Source organism: Solanum stenotomum, chromosome 3 (genome assembly GCF_019186545.1).
Source record: "Solanum stenotomum isolate F172 chromosome 3, ASM1918654v1, whole genome shotgun sequence".
Taxonomy (NCBI): domain Eukaryota; kingdom Viridiplantae; phylum Streptophyta; class Magnoliopsida; order Solanales; family Solanaceae; genus Solanum; species Solanum stenotomum.
This window is the reverse complement of record NC_064284.1, coordinates 45060119-45085342: the sequence shown is the minus strand read 5'-3', so window position 1 is coordinate 45085342 and position 25224 is coordinate 45060119. Positions and strand designations below refer to the sequence as shown.

Below are 25224 nucleotides of genomic sequence, written 5' to 3'. Positions count from 1 at the left end.
CTTCTACAATTTTCAAGAAGTGTAAATAAGGGTATAATAGGAAAAAATTTGTTGTTCTTTCTTGATTTGTCAAAATGGACAACTAAATAGGAACAACCAAAAAAGAAAATATGGACAAGTAAATAGGGACGGAGGGAGTACAAGACACCACTATTATCATTTTATGAGTAAAATAACGTCAGAGTTGATTAATTGCAAGTTTGCAGTATGTTTTTCTTTTTCTCTTTCTGTTTTTGTCATTTTGTTTTAAAAACCTTTCCTCTTCCGTTACTCCTATCACAAAATGCCAATCCATTTTCCAAAGAAACACAGAGACAAAATTGTATTAAGCCAATATTAGAGTGACAGCAGAGTGAGAAAAAGCATCATTGGCACTATTTCTTGATTTCTCCGCACCCCTTTTTCACATTTTATACTTGTTAGCTTTCCCTTTTCTTCTCTGATCAAATAGAAATAGAAATCAGCAAGCAAAACTGACACTACTTCTGTAGTTCTTCATACTGGTAAAATTGCATTAACCCCTTTCTTTGTTGTTTATTAATCTTTCCAAAGTTGTGATCTTTTTAGGTTTCTTTGATTATTTGCTTCTGATTTTGCTCTCTTTGTTCTTCAAAGAGAGCAAAATCAGTTTCATGAGGACTTTACTTGTTACCCCTTTTTTTTCCAAGAATTTGTAAAATTGTTGAATGCCAACTTCTATTTCTTGTGTCATGGTTTCTTTTTTTTTTTCAGTCAAAGATAAAAACTTTTACTAGTATTTTTCGATAATTTTTTCATGTATATTAATATATACAGAAGATTGTAATTTATACTACTTTTTCTATAATTTTTGAATATCTAAATTTTTAGTTTAAAATGTCGAATTTATATATAATCTAATTTAATTTTGTAAATTAGTCAAATTGACTTTACAACTAAAAGGGCACTGAGTGAATACTTTTTTCTGTTTTTTGTTGTTTCTACCCTTTCTACTTCCTTTTTTTCTTTAAAAATGACTTTTTAGTTGTAGTAAGATTGTGTTTGGTTTCAAAAAAGTGAAGGTTTTTGCTCCTAGTTTGGCATTGTATTTTATATTTTTGGATAAATNGATGGAGTTACAGAGTGAGAGAGAAATATTGATAGTATTGGTGAGAGAAAAAATAGTCAGATAAAATATCTTTATATGCGTGAAATAGAGGAATAATTATAATCATGTAAATTTTCTTCTTACAAAATTGATGCCGTTACTCCTTTAAAAAACATAAAAATCGCTGCCGGTCCAATTTTTTTTTTCTTTTTTCTTTAAAATCGCTGCTGTGATTTTTTTTTATCAACGCTGCCCCAACAGCGTTTAAAAAATAGAAATAGCTGCTATAGTAGCCATTTTCTTAAAAAAGTTTTTTTTATTAAAAATTCCCGAGGCGAGGACTGCTTAAAAAAATAATGGGAAATCGCTGCCACGACAGCGATTTCATTAGAAAAAATTTCCCAATTGAGTTACTTTATAATTTTTTATTGTATACTTTTTGATTGCTAGCAACAATTGGAAAATAATAATAAAAATTCTTACTGAAATCGCTGCCTTGGCAGCGATTATTTAAAATTTTTTTTTAACTAAAATCGCTACACATGGAGCGATTTTTCATTATTTTTTTAAGCAGTCCTCGCCTCGAGAATTTTTAATAGAAAAAAAATTAAATTTTTTTAAGAAAATGGCTGCTATAACAGCTATTTCTATTTTTTAAACGATGCTGGGGTAGGGTTGTTAAAAAAAATTAACAGCAGTGATTTTAAAGAAAAAAGAAAAAAAAATTTGGACCGGCAGCGATTTTTATGTTTTTTAAAGGAGTAACGGCGTCAATTTTGTCAGAAGATGATTTTGCCTTTTTGGTTAAAAAAATTGATATGCCCTTTTGAAATTTTTGGAAACAGAGGAAGGAAAGTCTTGAACGAGGGTATCTTTTACATATTCCGTGTATTTTAATAGCAAAAAAATATATATATATTAATTTTAGAGTTAAGGACCAAATTGATCACAATTTTTTATACATAAAAGATCATTTCCATCAAGTTCATATATTAAGTACCAAATAAAATTAAACCCATACATTAAGGACCATTTTGATCATTTTCTCGTATTTTGACCCTACCTTTGAACATGCAAGACACCACTATTATCATTTTGTGAGTAAAATAACGTCAGAGTTGATTAATTGCAAGTTTGCAGTATGCTTTTTCTTTTTCTCTTTCTGTTTTTGTCATTTTGTTTTAAAAACCTTTCCTCTTCCGTTACTCCTATCACAAAATGCCAATCCATTTTCCAAAGAAACACAGAGACAAAATTGTATTAAGCCAATATTAGAGTGACAGTAGAGTGAGAAAAAGCATCAATGGCACTATTTCTTGATTTCTCCGCACCCCTTTTTCACATTTTATACTTGTTAGCTTTTCCTTTTCTTCTCTGATCAAATAGAAATAGAAATCAGCAAGCAAAACTGACACTACTTCTGTAGTTCTTCATACTGGTAAAATTGCATTAACCCCTTTCTTTGTTGTTTATTAATCTTTCCAAAGTTGTGACCTTTTTAGGTTTCTTTGATTATTTGCTTCTGATTTTGCTCTCTTTGTTCTTCAAAGAGAGCAAAATCAGTTTCATGAGGACTTTACTTGTTACCCCTTTTTTTTCCAAGAATTTGTAAAATTGTTGAATGCCAACTTCTATTTCTTGTGTCATGGTTTCTTTTTTTTTTTCAGTCAAAGATAAAAACTTTTACTAGTATTTTTCGATAATTTTTTCATGTATATTAATATATACAGAAGATTGTAATTTATACTACTTTTTCTATAATTTTTGAATATCTAAATTTTTAGTTTAAAATGTCGAATTTATATATAATCTAATTTAATTTTGTAAATTAGTCAAATTGACTTTACAACTAAAAGGGCACTGAGTGAATACTTTTTTCTGTTTTTTGTTGTTTCTACCCTTTCTACTTCCTTTTTTTCTTTAAAAATGACTTTTTAGTTGTAGTAAGATTGTGTTTGGTTTCAAAAAAGTGAAGGTTTTTGCTCCTAGTTTGGCATTGTATTTTATATTTTTGGATAAATTAGTGAAAGTGATATAATTTCCTCCTTTAATTGGATAGTCTCTCTCAATAGCAGTTAAATAGTTATAGAAATGTATTAAAAGGCTGTGTTACTTATCAGAAGTATTAATGATGATACTTTAACTTTGTGTTATATTAAACATGGAAGAAATTGGTGTTGGAAGCTAGGAGTGGTTAAATAATCAAGATGGGAAGTATGGCTAGTGTTTTTTTCCGTCTCTACTAGGATTTGAACCCTGATGATCTTCCGTGGTTGTCATCATCTTCATTGAAACCGCTAGATCATACCCTTTGATACCTATAATGCATATTTTTTCCCATTTTGGATATAGCTCACATCAAGATTGGTAAAGACTAAAAGTTAAAGAGTGTGCTTACCTCTTTGCTTGTTTATCTTTTGGACTCTGTGGACTGGTCTTGTTTTGTGTAATAAAGCCATTTGGCTCATAATTCAGTTCTGCTCATCTAATTAAGTCTCATCTATATCTCCATAAGTTAGGCGTCGTTTATTACCTTATTCTAATATGTTATATGCTTCTTGTGCCCAAGGGTGTGGCTTTGTGGGTTGACAACCGTGAGGTCTCATGTACAAACCCTAGCAGAGGAAAGGTAAATAACACACTAGAAATTGTTTTTTTGGATGTTCTGATATAGTATCCTTCTGTAATATAGTGATAATGTCAAAATTTCCTCTTTTGTTAATTTAATGATGTAGAACATTCAGGAAAACTTTTTTTCAATGTTGATGAAGATTCGACTAAGTGGTTATAAAATCTTTATTGGGTATTGTTAAATGCCATGCCATAGTTCTTTTTGTTGTATTTTTTATGATGCCATATTTCGGATTGAATTGACACTAACATTTTTCATTACAATCATGATTGAATATTTGTTCTGTTTTCTGCACTGTTTATTTGGTTATTGTTTAACTGATATCAAGGATCTTATAACTTCACACATTTTCGGAATGAAAGTTATGGGTGCTCTCCAGTTTAAAGAGGTCTTAACATCTCATGGATTGTAGTTTTGCAGTTGAAGATCACACAATATAAACGTGGGAAATGACTAGAGATAAAATTGATATTCATCAGCATGGTGTGCCAGTTGATCAGAAGAAGTTAAAAGTTAAGTGCAACTATTGTGGTAAAGTTGTTTCTGGTTTTAGTCGGCTTAAACAACACTTAGGAGGCATTCGTGGAGATGTAACTCCTTGCTTGGAAACTCCTATACTTGTGAAAGAAGCACTTGAAGCTGAGATACTTAATAAGAAAAATGGAAATTTAATCAAGGAAGTTGGGCAACTTCAGCACCCAAACCTTCCTTTGAAGAGGAATTGGTGCCCTCGAGATGGTGAACCAAATAAGACTTCTGAAAGTGTAAATAAAAAACATAATGGTGTGAGTTCAAAAGTAGCTGGTACTTCTGTTGTAGATTCATCCTCACAAGATATTTCAAAATCTATAGGGAGATTTTTTTATGAAGCAGGAATCGACTTTGATGCTATCAGGTTACCTAGCTTCCAAAGGATGGTAAAAGCCACCCTTAGTCCTGGGAAGACAGTAAAATTCCCCAGTTGTCAGGAGTTGAGAGGGTGGATCCTTCAGGATGTAGTGAAAGAGATGCAACAGTATGTAACGGAAATTAGAAATTCATGGGCAAGCACTGGATGCAGCATCTTGCTAGATGGATGGATAGATTCAAACGGTCGAAATCTGATTAATATCCTAGTGTACTGCCCAAGGGGTACCATTTATCTTCGATCATCAGATATTTCATCTTTCAATGGGAATGTTGATGCCATGCTATTATTCTTTGAGGAAGTTCTGGAGGAAGTTGGAGTTGAAACTGTGGTCCAAATAGTTGCATACTCAACGTCTGCCTGCATGATGGAAGTAGGCAAGAAGCTAATGGAAAAATGTAAGACAGTTTTTTGGACAGTAGATGCTTCTCATTGCATGGAACTTATGTTACAGAATTTCACGAAGATAGACCCGATACAAGAAGCTTTGGAGAAGGCAAAGATACTCACACAATTTATTTACAGCCATGCTACTGCCCTGAAACTTCTAAGAGACGCTTGTCCTGATGAGCTTGTGAAGTCTTCAAAGATTACGTCAATTGTGCCCTTTTTGACTCTGGAAAACATTGTCTCACAGAAAGACTGCTTAATTAGGATGTTTCAGTCTTCTGATTGGCGTACCTCAATCATGGCTTCTACGAATGAGGGTAAACGAATATCAAATATGGTTAAAGATGAATCATTTTGGTGTGAGGCTTTGATGGCAGTAAAAGCAACCATTCCCCTGGTGGAAGTTATGAAGTTACTCGATGGTACTAATAAGCCACAAGTTGGTTTTATATATGACACACTAGATCAAGCTAAAGAGACCATCAAAAAGGAGTTCCAAGACAAGAAATCCCTTTATGCAAAATTCTGGACAGCCATTGATGACATATGGGACGAATACCTCCACAGTCATCTTCATGCTGCGGGTTACTTTTTGAACCCAACCCTTTTTTACTCGAGCGATTTCTACACTGATGTGGAAGTTTCTTGTGGTCTTTGTTGTTGTGTTGTTCGCATGGCAGAAGATCGTCATATTCAGGATTTGATCACACTGCAAATTGATGAGTATCGCATGGGGAGGGGCACATTTCATTTTGGAAGTTTCATAGATAAACTATCAAATATTTCCCCAGGTGGTATGATTTAAACATTTTCTGTTATTTTCATCTTCGACATATAATTCATATGTTAACCTGTAAGTTATGTTTGCAGCACTTTGGTGGTCACAATATGGAGTTCAGTTTCCCGAACTTCAAAGGCTTGCTGTTCGGATCCTTAGTCAGACATGCAATGGTGCTTCACATTATAGGCTGAAAAGGAGCTTGGTCGAGACATTACATACAGAAGGTATGAATCCGATAGAGAAGCAGAGGCTGCAGGACTTGGTATTTGTCCATTGTAATTTGCAATTACAAGCTTTTGATCCAGATGAAAGCAATGAAAATACAGATTATGTTGTTGACCCCATGGATGAGTGGATAGTCGGAAAAGAGCCAAATTTAGTGCCTGAAAACACTCAACTTACATGGATGGACTTGGAACTGGCAAACAGAAACGGAAAGGAAAAAGCTTGTGTTGAAAGAGCTGTTATTTATGTAAAGGAGGAAGCGGAGGAGGAAGAGGAAAGAGGAAGATAAATGTATATATAGAGTAGCAAATGTGTATTGGTAATGAGTCTTTCTAAAGTAGTGACATGAACAAAGTAATTTGTGAACAAGACATCAAGCCTAAAGTTCTTATTCTCTGCTCTCTTTTTTGTATTTGAGATTTCTGCTCAAATGAAAATTCAAAGGAAATATTAGCTTTAGAGCTTGAAGATATTTTCAACTTGAAATTAATTTGTTTCTCTTTGTACATTAAAAAGTTGAGTGCAGTAATCAACAATTATTCTGCACTTAAAATAGAAAATATTTGCAATCGAACGTCAACATAGTTTTCATGGAAATGTTACCTTTATTGAAACTTTGAATAAACAGAACAGTGAGAGTGTTTTGCCTACACACAATTTGAACTTTATATCTAAAATTTTAGACTAATGGAAAGAGTGTTTTTTAACCAAAAGGGGTCCGAATTTCGACATTAAAATTAGAAAAACATTTTCTTATCAGTCAAACCAAAAATTGAATAGTTAAGGATCACTAACCGAAAATCATTAATAAATATCTATTGGTTTGATTATTAGTTTAACATGTTTACAAACTGAAAATCGAAATCAAATTAATAATACACAGACCGAAGTAACCAATAAGCACCCATGAGATATCCTTGGTATCTCATACCGGTAACCAAACTACCTCTAAGCCGTTAGTCTTAGCTTTCAATCTTTAATGGGGAAAGTGTAAAAGCCCCAACATTGCGATTTAGAATGGATATATTCTTGTTAAAAAAATGACAGTATATATGCATCACATTTTTAGCAAAGATATACAAACTTCAAAGGTATCTTTACTTAAATCTTATTTGGGTGTGTCGTGGAAATATCCTGGATTTACTAGCACACAATCACAAACAAAGAAAATAGAGAAGAAGAATATAACACAAGGATTTAATGAGGTTCGGTTAGGCCTACTCCTCCCAGCAAAAGCAGGGAGAGTTTTCCTATGAAAAAAAGAGAACAAGTTTACAATGCTTTCATGGCCTTTGGACTACATTGTGTATTCTGTATAATGCTTTCCTCAGTAGTCTCAAACCTATAAGTAAAATATGTTTCCAAACTTGAATAATAATATTATCCTTTCTCAAATTTATTAGGACAAAGTTCTTCTAAACTAATAAGAATTATGAGTTTCCTAAAATATGGGAGGAAAAATTGTTTCTTTTTTTTTTGGAGTAACCTTTCCTCTTCAGTAACACCAATGAGAAAATGCCAATACATTTTCCAGTGTAAATAGAAAAGATAAAATTGTACCCATATGAAAGTGGAGCAACACTTGGCAGTAGAAAGAAAGGAGCACAGCCCCTTTTTCAGAGTCAGAGCAGAGCATGTACTACTATGAGTACTATTCCCAGAACCCCTTTTTTTACTCAGGTTCATTACTCATACTTATTGGCTTTCTTTCCTTAGAAATCAACAAAAATGACTCTACTAATGCTGCACTCTTCATATAACTGGTATTACCCTTTTTCCTTCATCTTGTTGAAATTTATGTTATTATTTGCTTGTGATTCTGTTTTCTTTAGTTCATGAACTACTCTGCTCTTTTAGCTGCTTTCATTTCAGACTGTAGAAATGGAGGGGCCTTTTTAGCTTTTTTCACTTGCTCTTTGTAGATTTTCACTAGCAGAATACACTTCTTTGTATTCACAACTATTGAATATCAAAATCCCCCCTTTTTATTTCGTTATATTTTCGTCAAGAATGAGTTTTAAGATGCAGTAATAGGAGGAACAAGACAATTTGTTTATGTAGTCTGAGAATGTGTACCATTGGATGCAAAAATATTAGGTAATCTATTCAAGTGCATAATATTAGTTGGTATCTATGCAGATGGGAGGTAGCTGTGCTCCATGAAATGAATCGAGCTCTGTGCAAAACTAACCGGACACCACGATTATCAAAACAAAAAAGTAAAAGGCTTTCCTTTTTAGTTCGTTTAATAAAGAATGTCTCTTTCCTTTTTGACTATCCTATGATACTAACTTTCCATCTAACATGTTTAAGAACACAAGATTAAAGGAAATTTTGGCACATTCCACATATTTTTAGTTTAAGATGACAAGATTCAAAAGCTTTTCTCTACTTTCTCAAATTTCGTGTAAGTCAAAACTAGACAAACAAGTTGCCTTGGAGAGAGTAGTAAGAATAGAAGTTTGTGTTATATTAGAACTTGTTAAGACGGAAAAAATTGTTATTGCTAGCAAGGGTGGTTGAATAAATTATAAATTGGGCCAAGTTATAAGCCTATAAGAAAAGCAAGGACTATTTCATAGTTATAAGCTTCCAAATTGCATAATAATGCTCATATTTTTCCTAATTCTTATAACAGTGGTGTCTCCCTAGCTTGTCTTGCCTTCAAAAGCTTAAGCAGATGGGAAGAAATTATCTAGTGCATTTTTGTATCTATGATTTGAACTATGATTTTAATCCACTTCATGAATCGCTAGGCCACACTTTTAAGTGTGTATTGCTCACATCAAATATGTTAAACTTGTGCGTAGTTACTCTTGTTTGTTTATGTATTTACTTTATGCGCGAATACACACTTATGTGAGAGGATTTACTGCTAGAAATGTATTGTACCCATTATCCATGAGTTTCGAACTGACCCTCGAGGATTTCTTGTTTCTTAAAAAGAAACCATAGTTTTAAGGTCTGCGTACACTTTACCCTCCCCAGACCCCACTTTGTGGGATTTCACTGGGTATGTTGTTGTTGTAAAAAGAAACCATAGCCCATTTGACAGTTTTTTTTCCTCTGTGTTCTTAATGATGATTGATGTCATGTTTTATTAGGATCAGGATTGATAAATAGGAATTAGGGTAGTTTGCTATTCACTTGAAACAGACTCTGGTTTTGTTAGTCACTGTTTTAACTGAAATGAAGGAATGGAAGTTATGCATGCTCCTGTTTCTCTATCTTTAAGATGGTCTAACAGCTCATGGATCATTGTTTTGCAGTTGAAGAAGAGTCAATATAAATGCGGGAAATGGCTCAAGATAAAATTGATGTTCGGCAACATGGTGTGGAATTAGATCAAAAGAAGAAGAAAATCAAGTGCAACTATTGTAGTAAAGTTGTTTCAGGGTTTACCCGGCTTAAATACCACTTAGGAGGCATTCGTGGAAATGTAATTCCCTGCTTGAACGCTCCTACACTTGTAAAAGAAGCACTGAAAGCTGAGGTACTTGAGAAGAAAAATGGCAATTTAAGCAAGGAAGATGAACAACTAAACCACACAAATCTTCCTTTGAAAAGGAACTGGTGCCCCCGAGATGGTGATGGTGAACCAAATAAGACAGACATCACTCAGAGTTCTGAAAGTGGAAATAAAAAGCATAACGGAGTGAATTCAAAAGTATCTGGTAGTTGTATTGCAGATTCATTCTCACAAGAGATTTCGAAATCTATGGGGAGATTTTTTTATGAAGCAGGAATCGACTTTGATGCTATCAGGTCACCTAGCTTCCAAAGGATGGTAAAAGCCACCCTTAGTCCTGGGGAGACAATAAAATTCCCTAGTTGTGATGAGTTGAAAGGTTGGATCCTTCAGGATGCAGTGAAAGAGATGCAACAGTATGTAACAGAAATCAGAAATTCATGGGCAAGCACAGGGTGTAGTATCTTGCTAGATGGATGGGTAGATTTAAACAGTCGAAATCTGATTAATATCCTAGTGTACTGCCCGAGGGGCACCATTTATCTTCGGTCATCAGATATTTCATCTTTCAATGACAATGTTGATGCCATGCTATTATTCTTTGAGGAAGTTCTTAAGGATATTGGAGTTGAAACTGTGGTCCAAATTGTTGCATACTCTACATCTGCTTGCATGATGGAAGCAGGCACGAAACTAATGGAAAAACATAAGACAGTTTTTTGGGCAGTAGATGCTTATCATTGCATGGAACTTATGTTACAGAAGTTCACGAAGATAGACCCGATACATGAAGTTTTGGAGAAGGCAAAAACACTCACACAATTTATTTACAGCCATGCTACTGTCCTGAAGCTTCTAAGAGATGCTTGTCCTGATGAGCTCGTAAAGTCTTCAAAAATAAGGTTCATTGTGCCCTTTTTGACTCTGGAGAACATTGTATCACAGAAGGAATGCTTAATTAGAATGTTTCGATCTTCTGATTGGCATAGCTCAGTCTTGGCTTCTACGGGTGAGGGTAAAAGAATGTCAGATATGGTTGAGGATCAATCCTTTTGGACCGAGGCTTTGATGGCTGTAAAGGCAACCATTCCCCTGGTAGAAGTTATAAAATTGCTAGACTGTAGTAATAAGCCACAAGTTGGTTTTATATATGATACACTTGATCAAGCTAAAGAGACCATCAAAAAGGAATTCAAACACAAAAGATCCCATTATGCAAGATTCTGGAAAGCCATAGATGACATATGGGACGAATACCTCCACAGTCATCTACATGCTGCGGGTTACTTTTTGAACCCAACCCTTTTTTACTCAAGCAATTTCTACACTGATGTGGAAGTTTCTTGTGGTCTTTGTTGTTGTGTTGTTCGCATGATAGAAGATCGCCATATACAGCATTTGATCACACAGCAAATTGATGAGTATCGCGTTGGGGGGGGCACGTTTCATCTTGGAAGTTTCAAAGATAAACTATCAAATACTTCCCCAGGTGGTATGATTTATACATTTTCTGCTATTTTCATCTTGACATATAATTCATATGTTAACCTGTAAGTTTTGGTTGCAGCACTTTGGTGGTCACAATATGGAGGTCAGTGTCCTGAGCTGCAAATGCTTGCTGTTCGAATACTTAGTCAGACATGCAATGGTGCTTCACATTATAGGCTGAAAAGAAGCTTGGTTGCGACATTACTTACAGAAGGGATGAGCCCGATAGAGAAGCAGAGGCTGCAGGACTTGGTATTCGTCCATTGTAATTTGCAATTACAAGCTTTCGATCCAGATGGAAGCAATGACAATACAGATAATGTTGTTGACCCCATGGATGAGTGGATAGATGGAAAAGGGCCTAATCTGGTGTCTGAAAACACTGAATTGACATGGATGGACTTAGAATTGGGAAGCAGAAATGGAAAAGGGAAATATTGTGTTGAAGGACCTATTATTCAAGTAAAGAAGGAAGAGGAAGATAATTGTTAATAGAATAACAAATGTAATGTGAAGTGGCAATTGAGTCTCTCTATGTATGAGTTATATCCAGTTTGTGATAACTGTTAATACCATGACATTTTGAATCTTTGTGATTAATTTTGACATCTTTGGTCTCAATTTGCATTTGTTTTCTTACATATCCATCCTTTTGATTTCCAGATATGTGGATGAAAAATCTAGGAGTTGATGAGATATATCATGAAGCAAAATAAAGTAAACCAGGACACAACTTATTCTTTCGAAGAAACAGTGTAATACGTAACCATAGGGAATTCTCAAAATACTTGATTATGTATCTTACACAATTGACACTATTCATGTGAGGCTTCTTTTTGTCTCACAAAAAAAGTGGACCTAAAGTTTCAGAAGTCCCTCTGCTCACTGTATCCTTGCATTAGGGATAACAAATTGACCAAATCATCATGAACATTAGCAGTTCGGCCACAAGTGAATAACACAGAGTTCATTAGATCAAACCAGAAATTGACAACATTCTGAAACTACTGGGGAACTGCAAAATGCATTGTATAATATAGATCTCATATTATTGAAGACAACAATGTGTACTTAGTTGCCGAGGGTAATGCCAGTAGACTAACAAATACCTTAGAGAGCAAAGTATATTCCTAATTTAGGATTATGGTCTATCAAACTGCAACAGTTTTCTTCAAATAAATGAAAGCTGGATATCAACTTTTTTTTCTCAGATATCGTATAAGACCTAAAGTACTCAAAATTTCTTTACTGTGTACACAAAATTTCCACTGAATGCAATGCTCAATGTTCTAGCAACAGCTAGACAATTTGGCCAGTGAAGAAGGCATCTCGGAAAAGCCAAGAGTATTATGCCTTGACTTTCTTGTATTGCTTTATCTCCTTAATTATTCCATCGGTAAGCATGTCAACGTCATTGTTCTTCCCAAAAAACTTCACAAATTCCATCTTAGGATCCATAAGATACCTGCAAATTGTATCATCAACCTCATCAAATTTCCATGCTATAGTACCATCCACATACTCTCTTTTGAAATCAGAGCCATTGACAATCCAAGCCTTTTGATAACAATATAGATCCTTTGAAGAGATGTCATAAGATTTCAACTTTTAGAAGACATAAAATATCTCAAAGAATAACTATAGGCTGGAACTTCACATCAAGTTACAAGATGGATCATAATAATATTTTGCAAAAAACCTTTGATATGCTAAAAGCCTCAAGCATTTTGACATATGATTTGGTTGAAATTTGAAGAAATGAGTAATTGAAGTCTAAGGTGAAACAGTATTTGGATTTGCTGGTGTTTGGACATGGATAAAAAGTTAAAAGTTCCGTGAGAAAAAAATTGAAGTGCTCCTACAACTCTACTTTTCAAACAAAGAACCAAATTGATAAACAAATACTTACATGAAATTATCTTCAAATATTCAAAATCGTAGTCATGGTCAAACGGTGATTTGTCCATCAATGTATCATCTCAGCGGGCTAAGGAGACAGTTATCTGCCAGTAAACAGAAATACAAACTACTCCCTCCAGTCCATATCTTAGTTGCGCGGACTCTTCACTTTTGATGCCGCACCCGTCTCGGATTCTTCAAAAATACACTACTTTTGGCGAATCCGACACGCACCCGTTGGCCTTTTTAAAGAGTCCGAGCAACATAGGTCCATATTACATGGTGTTTTTATATCTTACATTTAGTCCAAAAATGATTTTTTACATAATCAAGAAGATATTAATTATTTTTACCAAATCTACCCTTATTAAGATAAATGAGTTTTTACATACTCAAGAAACCATATTAAATAGGTACTATTTAATTAAGTGTAATTAGTGAAAACACCTCTTACTTCCTAGGGGTGAGTGGATTTCTCAAAGGGTATGTCAAAGCTAACACCTCTTTGAGCTCACTCGCCAGCTACCACTTCCAACTTGAACTATATTTCCACTCCATTCCACATATAGGTTACTTCTTTATTCAGTGGTCTCCATCAGGAACTATCCAACTCTACAAGACTTTGATCACACACATAGGTCCTAAAGCAGGCATACTTTTGAAGTGATCAAATGGAAACTGAAGGGCTACAACCACTATAAGTAGCTTTCCAGATGGAAGGTACATGGAGGATAAAAGATAATGAAAATTCTTACCACTGTAATAAAGTTATTTTTCTTATGCTTACTGTTTATGGTATTACCGGTATACATGTATAAATTTGAATGATCCATAAATATGTGAATGACGTCATCTAAAGCACCATATTATATATCATTAAAGGTGTTCGAAATTTAAAAGACTATGTATGCAGGATATCATTAATCCTGCAAGGAACGACCACTTTGCAGAAATATTAGAGGTGTATATTGAACTTGCAAGGCAATCAAAACTGGCATGTGCAATCATACTAGAATAAGAAGGATCAAGTAAAACATACATGACTATTGAGTGATCAACAAGGTAGTCTGAGCCTTCTTCTTCTGTCTTCATATAGTAAACCCGATAAGCACGTGCTGTTTTCTTTATTTCTTCTGGGCTAGCAGTGAGGCCAATCAAGTTTGGGTGGAACTCTAAACATTGAGTGCAAAATTGTCAGTTGCAACATTACAAGTATATCTAATTAATGCACAATATATAATCAGTTCAATCTGAAACACACCTTTAACATATTCGCCTACTTGCTCAACTGTATCTCTTTCAGGATCAACTGAGATAAATACAGGTACTATTTCAATTCCAGACGTCTCCTCTGCATATTGAATAAATTATAAATTAGAAGATTAATACATCTCTGTATGCTCAGATTAAAAGGAAAAAGACATCATGACAGCTAAAGCTTATAACTTGTGGGCTTTTCTCTCACAACAAAAAACTGCAATCATACAGTCAGTAGCTGCCTTATTGTAGTCTGCTACGACACTAGCTAACAACATCTCCCCCTATGTAGCTGAACGATCAGATGTTCCCTTTAGGAGAATATTAAACCAGTTTGAACATTTTCATGTACAAAATGGAGTGACAATTGAAGCACACAAAAAGGATACTGTTAGAGTTTATGCACTTCATGCTCTTACTTAGTTCACATGATACTAATATGCACCATCAGTTGTTCTTCACTGAATCAAACATTGACAATTGGAATGTCCTTTTAGTTCTGTTATTATTGCCTACATCTGACCAAACAAATTGGTAATCAAGTCTGGATTAAAACTTGGATAATTAGACATTAACTTGAAAGGCAAGAGGAAGGATAAATGTAAAATGGAATGAAAAACTAATGTCAGATAATACATGGTTGACGAAATGATCAATCACAATAACCATGCAAAACTTCATCCATTTTAGGCACAGAACTATGATGAGAAGGCTTACTAATTTTATCAACTGCAGCAGCGAGTTTTTGTAGCTCATCCGGACATATATCTGGACAGTGAGTGAAACCAAAATATACAACTGTCCACTTGCCAAAGAAGTCTTTCTCAGTTACTGGTTTTCCATTATGGTCAATAAGACTAAATGGACCACCAATGGCTGCTTTTCCTACTGAAGGTCCTTGCTTTACGGAAGTTGAGGCATTGGTGATATCTGTAACAATAGGTAACAAGCTTAATCAGCAAACTAGAATGAGAGGAACTTAGAGGCAAGGCAAGAATCATGTGGTCGCCTATGATCTTACAATCTTCAAAAATATCAGTACACAAAACTTAAGGCTTCCTGAACAAAAGAAACAAAAGGGAAGAGTAATATATTGGTCCTTGACTTTATTTGAATAATCAATCTTATCAATACAGGGTCAGAAAAATATTAGTAAATACAATTGTTTGTTATTTGAACTAAAAGATGAAGCACCTCGTCTGGCCTATCCTTTTACAAAGTTAAATTTCATAAAATGAGTATTTAAACCTCAAAAATGGTTTATTTCCATTAAATAGAGATACTATTGTGAGCAGTCTTATCAAAAGCGCGCTTAAGCCCTGAAGCGAGGCTCAAAACGTGTTGAGCACTGCACCTCGCTTTATGCGCGCTTCAGTGTCGTCATCAAGGTTCTAAGTCAAACTTTTCCTTGCCATGAACCTCTTACGAAGAAGTGACACTAAACAATTGATGTTTCACTTATCATAATTTTTTTCAATTTGTTAGGTCATATATTTGTCATTCATGTTTATAATTATTAGTATTGGACTAAATATAAACATTTTTACTTTTTTCTCCCTTAGTGCCTTTTTTCATTAAAGTCCACTTTATTTGCGCTTTGCGCTTAAAGCCCCCACAGACCTTAGAGCTTTTTTGCGCTTTTCACCTTTGATAACACTGATTGTGAGTAACACTAAGCCGAAACCTATGATGATAATTTCAATAAATGTGACCATTTAACAGTGTTTTACCGATATTAAATACTACTGAAAATGCACACTTACCCTATCAAAGGAAGACAAAGGAAAAACTACACCACACTATTTCTTTGCAAAACCTAAAATCCTCAAAAACAATTTCCAGCATGTGTTTTTTCCTTTCAAGAGCACAAAAGTTTAGTTGTGGACCAAAGAACAAGCATAATCAGAGATTTTGCAGCAGAGGCCCTTATACACATGACAAATAGATAGAGGCTAAATTATTGCTCCAGAAGTGATGTGATTTGTTATTTAAATTTATATTTGACAAAAGGAACAAGCAAAAGTTTCATTCTCCAAAAAAACAAGGAGCAAGTAAAAGTTGACTTTTGAAATCCATTGTTCAATTACTGACTCTACATTCCAACATATCTGCCTATACACACACACAACCATTGTCGCACTATACTTGGAGCGAGGCAGTACTACAACCAGAAACCTAAATGCATACATACTGATAGGTAACTAGCAGCCTAATCAGACACGTGCTATTATAAACACAAATTAAAATGTAAAAAATTATCATCCTCCACAGTGTTTTCAAACCCAAAGTCTAATGAGCCCATAAAAATCTATTGTCAAGCTGTGTTTCACCGATGTTCTTACGTGATTAGCCTACCACAGTTCTTTTCCTAAAACTAATACAACTCACCATAGTAATCTACCTTCAATATGCCGTTTCTTTTCCCTGTCATAATAGAAAACCAATCCTGCTCCAGTGCAAAGAAGTAGAAAGAAGCTCATCCATGAAACAGGCTGCATATCAAATATTACTTATCAATCACAGAATCTATGGAACAACAGAAATAAAAAATCTTTGACACCCTACTATAAACAGATGAAGTTGCATTTGCATCCATACTATATTATCCATAAAAAAAAATGCAGCTATCCAAAGCAGAACAGGAAAAATGGAACTTGCAATCACACAAGCTCACTACCCAATTAATTCAGTAAATAACAACAGCTCTATATAATCAAAATATAACCTTGGCCAAAACATAACAAATAACATAGCCCAGATGCAAGTGTTAGTCTGCAGGTTTTCCAAACACACTACCTTCAAACTCAATATGCATACATATATATGTTACTAATTTTGCGCATAAGGATAAATTAGGAATTGAGTGATAAATTATTTCATTTTCTTAACTGAACAAGTAAAATGGAGGGAGTATATGTTTGTGAATAAAGAAAAGAACTTACACTACCCCGAATAGACTTTCCCTGTTCAGTCTTCTGAGAACCACCAGAGCTCTCACTGTTTCCAGTATTAGTTCCGGTAGAAGATCCACCAGACCCAGAATTCGCTCCAGCAGAGGATCCACCCGACCCGGAATTCGATTGATTACTAGAACTTGAGGTGCACAGAAACCTATAAGAAATGAACCCATTTTCCAATCGATCCAAACGCATAGCCTGTAATCAAAGAAAAAGAAACCCATTAATCAGAAACTAGAAAAAAGATAAACTTCATTAAAATGAAAAGAAAATTGAGTAGAAATGGAAGGCTAACCAATGGAGAAAGGGGTAAAGATTTGGGTGTGGTGGGTGTATTTGAAAGGCTGTGGAAAAGATGAAATGAAGGCTTGGTTGAACGGCATTTTTGGGAAGAAATGGAGTGATAGAGACAGCGAATGTATTGATTTCTTGATATTGCTTTCGCCATTGCTATTTGCAGGATGAAAGATTGTTGAAAAGTACAAAGAACTCAAAACCCTACCAAAACCGCAGAACAGAAACTTTTCGATTTTCTTGTGGTTATTTAATACAGTATATTAAAAATAATTCGAAAATGTATTATTTTTTTTCCATTTGGTGTCTCCTACGTACATTGAAGCCCGATTAAATTCGAACTCATATCGAAAAGTCCCATATTAAGGGTTAAACGTTCTCTAACATAGGAGACTACATATCCAAGGAGACTCGAACTCAAGACCACCAGGTACTCATATTTACTCCTTATTGCACTTATTTATTGATTAAAAATATCTTATAACTTATTAGAAATAATTCAAAAAAAAACTTATTTATTGTTCAAAAATTATTATTTTAATATTTAAATTTTTTGAAATTAATTAAAGTTATAGACTTATAATTATAATATAATATTTTAGTATTTTGAAATGGACTAAAATATCGAGTTATCTCTTTTCTTATTTGAACTATAATTTGAGATTTGGGGAGGTTAGGCCGGTTACTCCTCTTACAAGTGTTTGGATAAAAAGCATTAATAAATTATTATACTGATATTTAAGTTGAAATTAATTAAAGTAACAAGTAACAACTATGAAATCTATATACAATTTCACATATTTAGTGTTTTAAAATTAAGTAAAATTTATTTAATTTTTCAATCGAAATTGATCCAAACACCTTTTTTATTTACGTCCAAAATCCAATTCAAAAACAAAACGACACAAAGGAAAGCTAGAAAAATAACAAAAAAAAACAAAGACCTATTGAAGGGATTTCTGTTTTATCTATATTTGTCAACAAATTTAATCAAAAAACTAAAATGAAAATGAACGAAAAAAAACAAACATCAGTAGTCTTTTTTTAGTGAAGTTATAATCATACTATTTAAATTTATATATTTATTTATTAGAAATTTATTATGCGTATGACATTCATAATGGTTACTATAAGTATTATAATATTTTATTTTTACATATAATATTGTCCCATAATATTTGTGTATCACTGTTATAGGGAGAATTTTACAAAGACTATATACCATTATAATAAATGTCATTGTTATTAACGATAAAAATATAGTATTCTAAAAGAGTAAAATATAACATGACAAATTGGTTCCAAAGAAAATCATGCTACTATTTTGAAATGTTATTATACTGAATCGTTATTATAACAAAGTTAGACAGTAGCTATTTATATGAGGAAGTACGTTGATTGTAACTTTAGAGATGGTGTAATCATGTTCTTTATTTATTCAAGGATAAAGGGTCAAATATGCTCCTAAATTGTTCGAAAAGGTCTAGATATACCCTCTGTTTAAAGTTTGGCTCACTCGTGCCCTCGCCGTCCAACTTTTCGTCTAGATATGCCCTTCTGGGCATTAGTTTGCATGCTGGACATATCCAGCTCATTTTCCATTTATTTAAATGTCACATGGAATTGTCATGTCATTTTGACTTTTACCACATGACATTTATATGAAAATGGAAAGGGATCAATTATGCTCCTAAAATGTCATGTGGTAAAAGTCAAAATGACATGACAATTCCATGTGGCATTTAAAGAAATGGAAAATGAGCTGGATATGTCTAGCAGGAAAACTATCGCCCAAAAGGGCATATCCAGGGGCAGACCTAGGTGGACGGGTGAACCCCCTCGTCAAAAAATTACACTATATATATATCGTCAAATTCTGATTTTTATGGGTATACATATTAAAATGAACCCCTTGAAAACAAAGTAAAGGCTTGGCTTAGTGGATATTCAAGATGTGCCCCTTGGTCACGGGTTCAAATCCCTTGGGCAACATTTTTCCCCTATTTTTTTAATGCTTTGGAAAAGGGAACTTTTGGGCTTAGACCTTCTTCTTCTTTTTCATTATTTTTTCCTTTTATTCCATTTCTTCTTTTTAATTTGTTTTTGTTTAAATTTATTAGACACATTCTTTTTATTTTGATTATTTTTATATCTACTATTCATGTTGTTTCAACGTAACTCTTTTTCATTTACTAACTTGAAATTAAAAATCTTTTAAATATGATGAATTATATTTAACTAGAAATTGAGATAGAAATATAATATATATTTTAAAAAAAAAGGTAAATTAGATGTAATTTAATGAAGAAACTTAAATATCATTAACACCCTTTTAAAAATATTAATTTATATAATTCATGAAATTATTTTATATTTTAATTCTATTTTAGAGGGATGAAAACTAAACTTATTTGATTTATTCGTTATTTGTCGTTTTTACAAATTATGACTAACCTAGTAAATTGAACTATATGAACTAAAAAAATTGACGATGTTATTTATTTATCATTTGAATATGCATTATAATATTAGTAACTCGATTCTTACATATTTTTAGAGAATCTTGACGATTTTCATAGTAATATGTGATTGAATGGATAAAAATTTAAAATTTTTAAAAAGTGAAAACTAAAGTAAAACATTACAAAATAAAAGTATAAAAACATAAGAAATTTTAAGAATGCTCGATGGAGCATGATAAAAGTAGAAAGAAATGTTTAATATGGTATAATAAAGTAAGTTNCTAGTAAATTGAACTATATGAACTAAAAAAATTGACGATGTTATTTATTTATCTTTTGAATATGCATTATAATATTAGTAACTCTATTCTTACATATTTTTAGAGAATCTTGACGATTTTCATAGTAATATGTGATTGAATGGATAAAAATTTAAAATTTTTAAAAAGTGAAAACTAAAGTAAAACATTACAAAATAAAAGTATAAAAACACAAGAAATTTTAAGAATGCTCGATGGAGCATGATAAAAGTAGATAGAAATGTTTAATATGGAATAATAAAGTAAGTTAGATTTAGCATGATAAGGTAAATATCTTTCTTCCCCGTCTCGCTTCCTTTTTCATCATTTAATTTTCACGCGTTTTAGGAATTAATTTATGTAATACAGTTGATCCGCTAAAATTCTTATCAATGTATATCTGTCCTCGATATCTTTGATTAGTTTAGTCTTTACTTTTATGAACCAATGAAATATTTTATGATTCTTGTACAAAGAGCATGCCGAGGGGCTACTACGCTCACCGCACACTTGTGTTACTACCTGAACTTCTTCTTTATACTTTGAACTCCCTCAGCAAAAATCCTAGGTCTGCCACTGGGCATATCTAGATGAAAAGGTGGACAGCGAGGGCACGAGTGAGCCAAACTTTAAACGGAGGGTATATCTAGACCTTTTCGAATAGTTTAGAGGCATATTTGACCCTTTACCCTTTATTCAATTGTAAAATTTAAATCAAGGACTCGTTTGATCATGAAAATTATTCATTGTTTTTTTCCCTTTATTTACAAATCAATACTTTCTATACAATTTGATGGGCTTGAGTTTCAACAACTTAGAAATTACATTTTCAAACCTGGTAACTTTCATTTACTTTGCCATATTGATTCAATTTACTTGCAAGAAATTCATACAATTTTGCAACAAAAAGAAGCAAAAACAAAAAACAAAGTATGGTTTTTTCTAACATGAGAGTTTTTACATTCTTTTTTCTTGTTCTCCATATTGTTTATTTTTGCTACAAATATGCATAAAGCATTCTATTCCAAGTATCAGGAACTCCAGGCAAACACCAATGTATACAATCTGCGAAATTCAAAGGATCTGCTTTCTGCTTATCAGTTAACAATTTGCCTCCTAATTCACCGTAAACCGAAGCATGTCCATCAATTCTGTACTCAGATAATTGTGTTATGTTAAGAACAGTAACAGGAACTTTCATCCTTCCTATTACATCAACTACTGCCTTCATCAAATCTTTGTTTGAACCAACTCCCCAATGCCCCTTCTTCATCACTGGTCTTGTCTCGTTGAAACACCTCGTACCGTTCATATTCCCCCAATCTTCATTTCTGAATTTCAATAAATGATGCAGTAAGTTTTGAGCTTAAACAATAAAATAGTCTAATGAGAAAGCATATGTTCACGTTCGTAGTAGCAGGTAATGTGCATTATTTTTGGGGCTTGAAAGTACTTTTAAAGCGTACCTTTGGTGCGTAGGTGACATGGTGGTAAAGAACACCTTTGTTTTATTAGTATCAATTGTTGAATCAATCCAATTCGCCCATGTCCTCAATGCTAGCTTGTAAGGAATGGGGGTATCGAATTCTTCATATCCCTCTTCTCCATTTGCAAACTCTCCCCATCTGCATTTTTTTTTCGAAACATTTCTTAAGCCATTTGAGAAAAATGCAAGTAGAAGTTCATTTCTTTCGACATTCTTTTGGGAAAATGGATTCAGTTACTTACAATGCCTTGGCCTTAACTCCACTCATCCACCAAACATAAGTATTGAAAACAAGGATATCTACTCCTAACCACTGTTTGGCACGCTCTGCGATAGAATCCACTTTAATGATTCTCTGTTTTGAATCAGCTATTATATGAATATCTGTGTTTGACTCAACCAAGAATGGTGCCCAGTAGAATTCAATGCTGGCATTGTATTCCTAAGGAATGTCGAAATGTTTAGCAAACAAAAGCAAATTCTTGGAAATAGTTAAACTTTTCTTGAAAAAGCATAGATTTCTTTTTTTTGGACTTGATGATTGATTACCTTAGCTTTGAAGACGGAATAAACCCGACCTAGTTTCATAGACTTTTCGCCTTCTGGGATCACAGATTGAACCAAACACACAAAAGATTCCCACATATTTCTCTGTATTGAGTCCCCCACAAACATTATCCTCTTTCCTTGGAGTTTTCTAAGGGCAATCTTCGGATCAAACCTGCATTTCATTGTTAAGAATTTAGTTTAACATGTTGTAGTATCAATAATCGATATAACAGCTAATGACAGTACTATATATCTGTTTCATTTGCATGGATCCAACCTTGGCAAGATGCAGTCATCAGGTCGCCATTCCCAGTGAAGATAATCAGAATCGTCTCGTCCATTCTTAGTACAAGAATATTGTCTGTCAATATATGGACAAGTTCTATCTGTGTATAATGGCTTAATCGAAGTATTGAACACCCATTTTCCGTTATTGAGGCTGCATTCTTCGGGATCAAATACGAACCTATCATCTGTTGGATTGTCTAGTGGACTGCTCTTCAATTCTCTAACACCTGTTAAGCCACATTTAGCATTACAGCAAAAATTTAGATTGAATAAATAAAGAAGCTGCAGGTGCACCTGTATTGTGTTTTTTCAACTTTGCAGCATTTCGTCTCGGACAAGTTTTGATCCCAAAATGAAAACCAGAAGAAGAAGTAGTAATCCTTTCAGTGTACAATAAAACAGTGAATGTTAGTGCACAGAAGATTCCTGTGATAACAGGCAAAGATAGCTTTCCTCTGGCATATTTTGCCCATCCCATGATGAAAGAATGCTTAATGTAAGTGCACCAGAATGATGAGGACTGACATGAAATAAGCTTTTGGTGGCTTTCTGTTTTAATAGATTTTTGAGTAGGAGTAAAGTTTAAGTCATGTATGGTTGGACATTATAATTTATTAGAAAGTTGTCAAAAGGCTCCAAAATATTGACCTTTCTTATGAGACATGTGTGCAATAAAAAATTGTTGTAATGGAAAAAGAAACTAATTTAAAAAGCACCAAGAGTGTGGGCTAGTGGTCAATAAAATGGTTGAGAGCCATGAGGTTTCAGGTTTGAATTCCAGCGGAAACAAAAACACTAGGTGTTTCTTACCATCTGTCCTAGCCTTGGTTGACAGAGTTACTTGGTACCTGTTGCCAGGGGCGGAGCTAGGATTTTCAATAAGCTAGGGGGTTCAAAATCTAAAAAATAGACACACAAAGTAGCCGAAGGGGGTTCGACATCTACTATATATATCTAAAATATTATTTTAACCATGTATAAATAGTATAATTTTCCGCCAAAGGGGGTTCGGATGAACTCCTGATTGTAAGGTGGCTCCGCCACTGCCTGTTGTTGGTGGCAGATATCCTGTGGAATTAGTTGAAGTGCACGAAAGTTGGTTCGGACACTACGGTCGTAAAAGAAAAACTAATATAAAAAAAGTCCACCCACTGTTGTGTTACTTTCAGCAGAACCAATCAGTAGGTGAGTAAAGGTTTTTTGGTGTAGTGATGTCATTTTTAGCTGTCTTATGTCTCCATCATTCTGTCTCATAAGTCTATGACTTGCATTTACAGTCATTAGCATTAGTAGATGTTTCTGCTACAATAGGTTCAACTTATTTGTCAAACTGTTGCTTCATTTGGGATCTGCAATACATGTATTTTTGTACGTACCACTTGGAGAATGACATTCACAGACATAATTAGAGAGGTATTTCTGCCAATTTGCTAGGAAATCTCGGATCAGCTTAGGCGCATCTCGACTATTTCACTGGATACTTGCTATCTCTCACCAGTTAAGGGATCAGGTAACTTAGTCCACCAAAATTGATTAGGTTCTGAATTTTCACTTGAAAACAGAATTCGAGTAGGTTCTTCATGAATTGGCGAAACTATAGTGTTTTGAAGGGGGTTCAATTGAATCAGCTTCGCTAGGAAACTACACTATTCAAGTAGGATAAAACAAACATTTTTGTGTATATGTGAACTGTTGAATCTCCTTCGTAGGTAGGCGTATTCACACACTATGCAAGTTTGTAGTTTTTGAATCCTCAGTTAGAAATTTCTTGCTCCGCCACTGGTGACAACATTTCAATGTATTATTAGGTAGAATATGCTTGCAAATTGAACTAGAGATTGAAGATCATTTAATAATGAAACAAGTGAGATGCACATATCAATCATGCAAAGAGCTTAACTATTAGAGAAGCATCTAATTCTGACTGGCAAATTATATGTCTTTTTTTGTTTTTTGTTTTTAGAGTGTTAGTGAGTAATTATTAACTAGTCATTTGTTAAAAGACAAATAATTTAACAGATTAAAGTTATCACTATTTCCTAATCTGAGAATCTGTCTAATCATTCCCTTTGATTTGATCTTCTATTAAATAGACATTATAATCAAACACTCTTCCTTGCAATCATTCATCTCAACCAAATCCTCATGGCCCTGACCTAGACATAACAACCATAGCAAGATGGAACACCCTAGTTTCCCATATATGTAAGGAACTGTAGCATCAATAACGAGGTTGGACCACCTAAATGTAGTAAACAACAGATGATAACAGATACCAAAAGCCAAAGATTACATGAATAGGCTAATAATACAATAGATACGATGCTCTAAACTATCACTAAGCCAAAGACTACAAGAAAATATTAATATATACTAAGACAACATTCGACTACCTACTAACTTTTTACATGTTGAGAATATCAATAACAAATAAAAAGTGTGCTCTCTCTAGTAGCTTAAACTTTTAAATGAGATGGTCACATACTTCAACATGGTATCAGAGCAGGCAAAGGTCCTGAAATCCAATCTCATTGTTGAGATGGTCACACTTCAACACTACATTTATCAACGCTCTTCACACTCTCCTACACCCTCCTATCTGAAGTCATCTCGACAATTATGGTTAGGTGTTTCTGAGAAAAGAAAATCATTGCTAGGTGATAAAATGAGGTTAGAATGTATACTAATTAATCATGATGATAAAAATTTATGTGCAAATATATATTGTGCATTTATATTTGTTTGATATATAAACAATAAACTTTTTCTATTGGT

General features: G+C 33.7%; 3 protein-coding genes across 10 annotated transcripts; 1 reads left to right on the top strand and 2 right to left on the bottom strand.

Annotated features, from left to right (window-relative positions):
* Window positions 1-343: 343 nt before the first annotated feature.
* LOC125860577 (uncharacterized) lies at window positions 344-11565 on the top strand. 8 transcript variants are annotated; one of them, XM_049540572.1, is made up of 5 exons: window positions 344-503; window positions 3636-3695; window positions 4111-4593; window positions 9767-10959; window positions 11038-11565. In XM_049540572.1, exons 3-5 carry the CDS (start codon window positions 4148-4150, stop codon window positions 11448-11450), a joined length of 2052 nt encoding a protein of 683 aa, XP_049396529.1. In that variant the 5' UTR covers window positions 344-503; window positions 3636-3695; window positions 4111-4147; the 3' UTR covers window positions 11451-11565. The 8 variants fall into 8 exon arrangements, with proteins under 8 accessions (XP_049396529.1, XP_049396528.1, XP_049396521.1 ...); XM_049540571.1 differs by lacking the exon at window positions 9767-10959 and having other exon boundaries at window positions 349-503; window positions 4111-5786; window positions 11038-11554; XM_049540564.1 differs by lacking the exons at window positions 9767-10959; window positions 11038-11565 and adding an exon at window positions 5866-6458 and having other exon boundaries at window positions 351-503; window positions 4119-5786.
* Window positions 11566-11970: 405 nt separating this feature from the next.
* On the bottom strand, window positions 11971-17564 carry LOC125860590 (protein SCO1 homolog 1, mitochondrial). The gene is made up of 7 exons (XM_049540589.1): window positions 17367-17564; window positions 17057-17269; window positions 16516-16606; window positions 14832-15044; window positions 14119-14208; window positions 13897-14029; window positions 11971-12423 (listed from the first exon to the last, which is right to left on the bottom strand). The coding sequence occupies exons 1-7, from the start codon at window positions 17517-17519 to the stop codon at window positions 12306-12308; spliced, it is 1011 nt and encodes a 336-aa protein (XP_049396546.1). The 5' UTR covers window positions 17520-17564; the 3' UTR covers window positions 11971-12305.
* A 3511-nt stretch (window positions 17565-21075) lies between these two features.
* Window positions 21076-22959, bottom strand: LOC125860586 (protein trichome birefringence-like 3). Its single transcript, XM_049540586.1, has 6 exons — window positions 22744-22959; window positions 22439-22676; window positions 22162-22333; window positions 21855-22054; window positions 21593-21751; window positions 21076-21457 (listed from the first exon to the last, which is right to left on the bottom strand). Exons 1-6 carry the CDS (start codon window positions 22925-22927, stop codon window positions 21124-21126), a joined length of 1287 nt encoding a protein of 428 aa, XP_049396543.1. The 5' UTR covers window positions 22928-22959; the 3' UTR covers window positions 21076-21123.
* Window positions 22960-25224: the final 2265 nt, after the last annotated feature.

Bases quoted from the DNA above. Each gene is read 5' to 3' on its own strand.
- LOC125860586 (XM_049540586.1), bottom strand. From the start codon at position 22,927: ATGGGATGGGCAAAATATGCCAGAGGAAAGCTATCTTTGCCTGTTATC. The intron at 22,677-22,743 runs GTGCACCTGCAG...GTGGCTTAACAG, and splicing joins GTTGAAAAAACACAATACAG to GTGTTAGAGAATTGAAGAGC. The intron at 22,055-22,161 runs GTAATCAATCAT...GACATTCCTTAG, and splicing joins ATTCCGTCTTCAAAGCTAAG to GAATACAATGCCAGCATTGA.
- LOC125860577 (XM_049540564.1), top strand. From the start codon at position 4,148: ATGACTAGAGATAAAATTGATATTCATCAGCATGGTGTGCCAGTTGAT. The intron at 5,787-5,865 runs GTGGTATGATTT...TTATGTTTGCAG, and splicing joins ACTATCAAATATTTCCCCAG to CACTTTGGTGGTCACAATAT.
- LOC125860590 (XM_049540589.1), bottom strand. From the start codon at position 17,519: ATGGCGAAAGCAATATCAAGAAATCAATACATTCGCTGTCTCTATCAC. The intron at 16,607-17,056 runs GTAAGTTCTTTT...TTTGATATGCAG, and splicing joins GAAAGTCTATTCGGGGTAGT to CCTGTTTCATGGATGAGCTT. The intron at 12,424-13,896 runs GTATGTTTTACT...TACAATTTGCAG, and splicing joins GTTGATCACTCAATAGTCAT to GTATCTTATGGATCCTAAGA.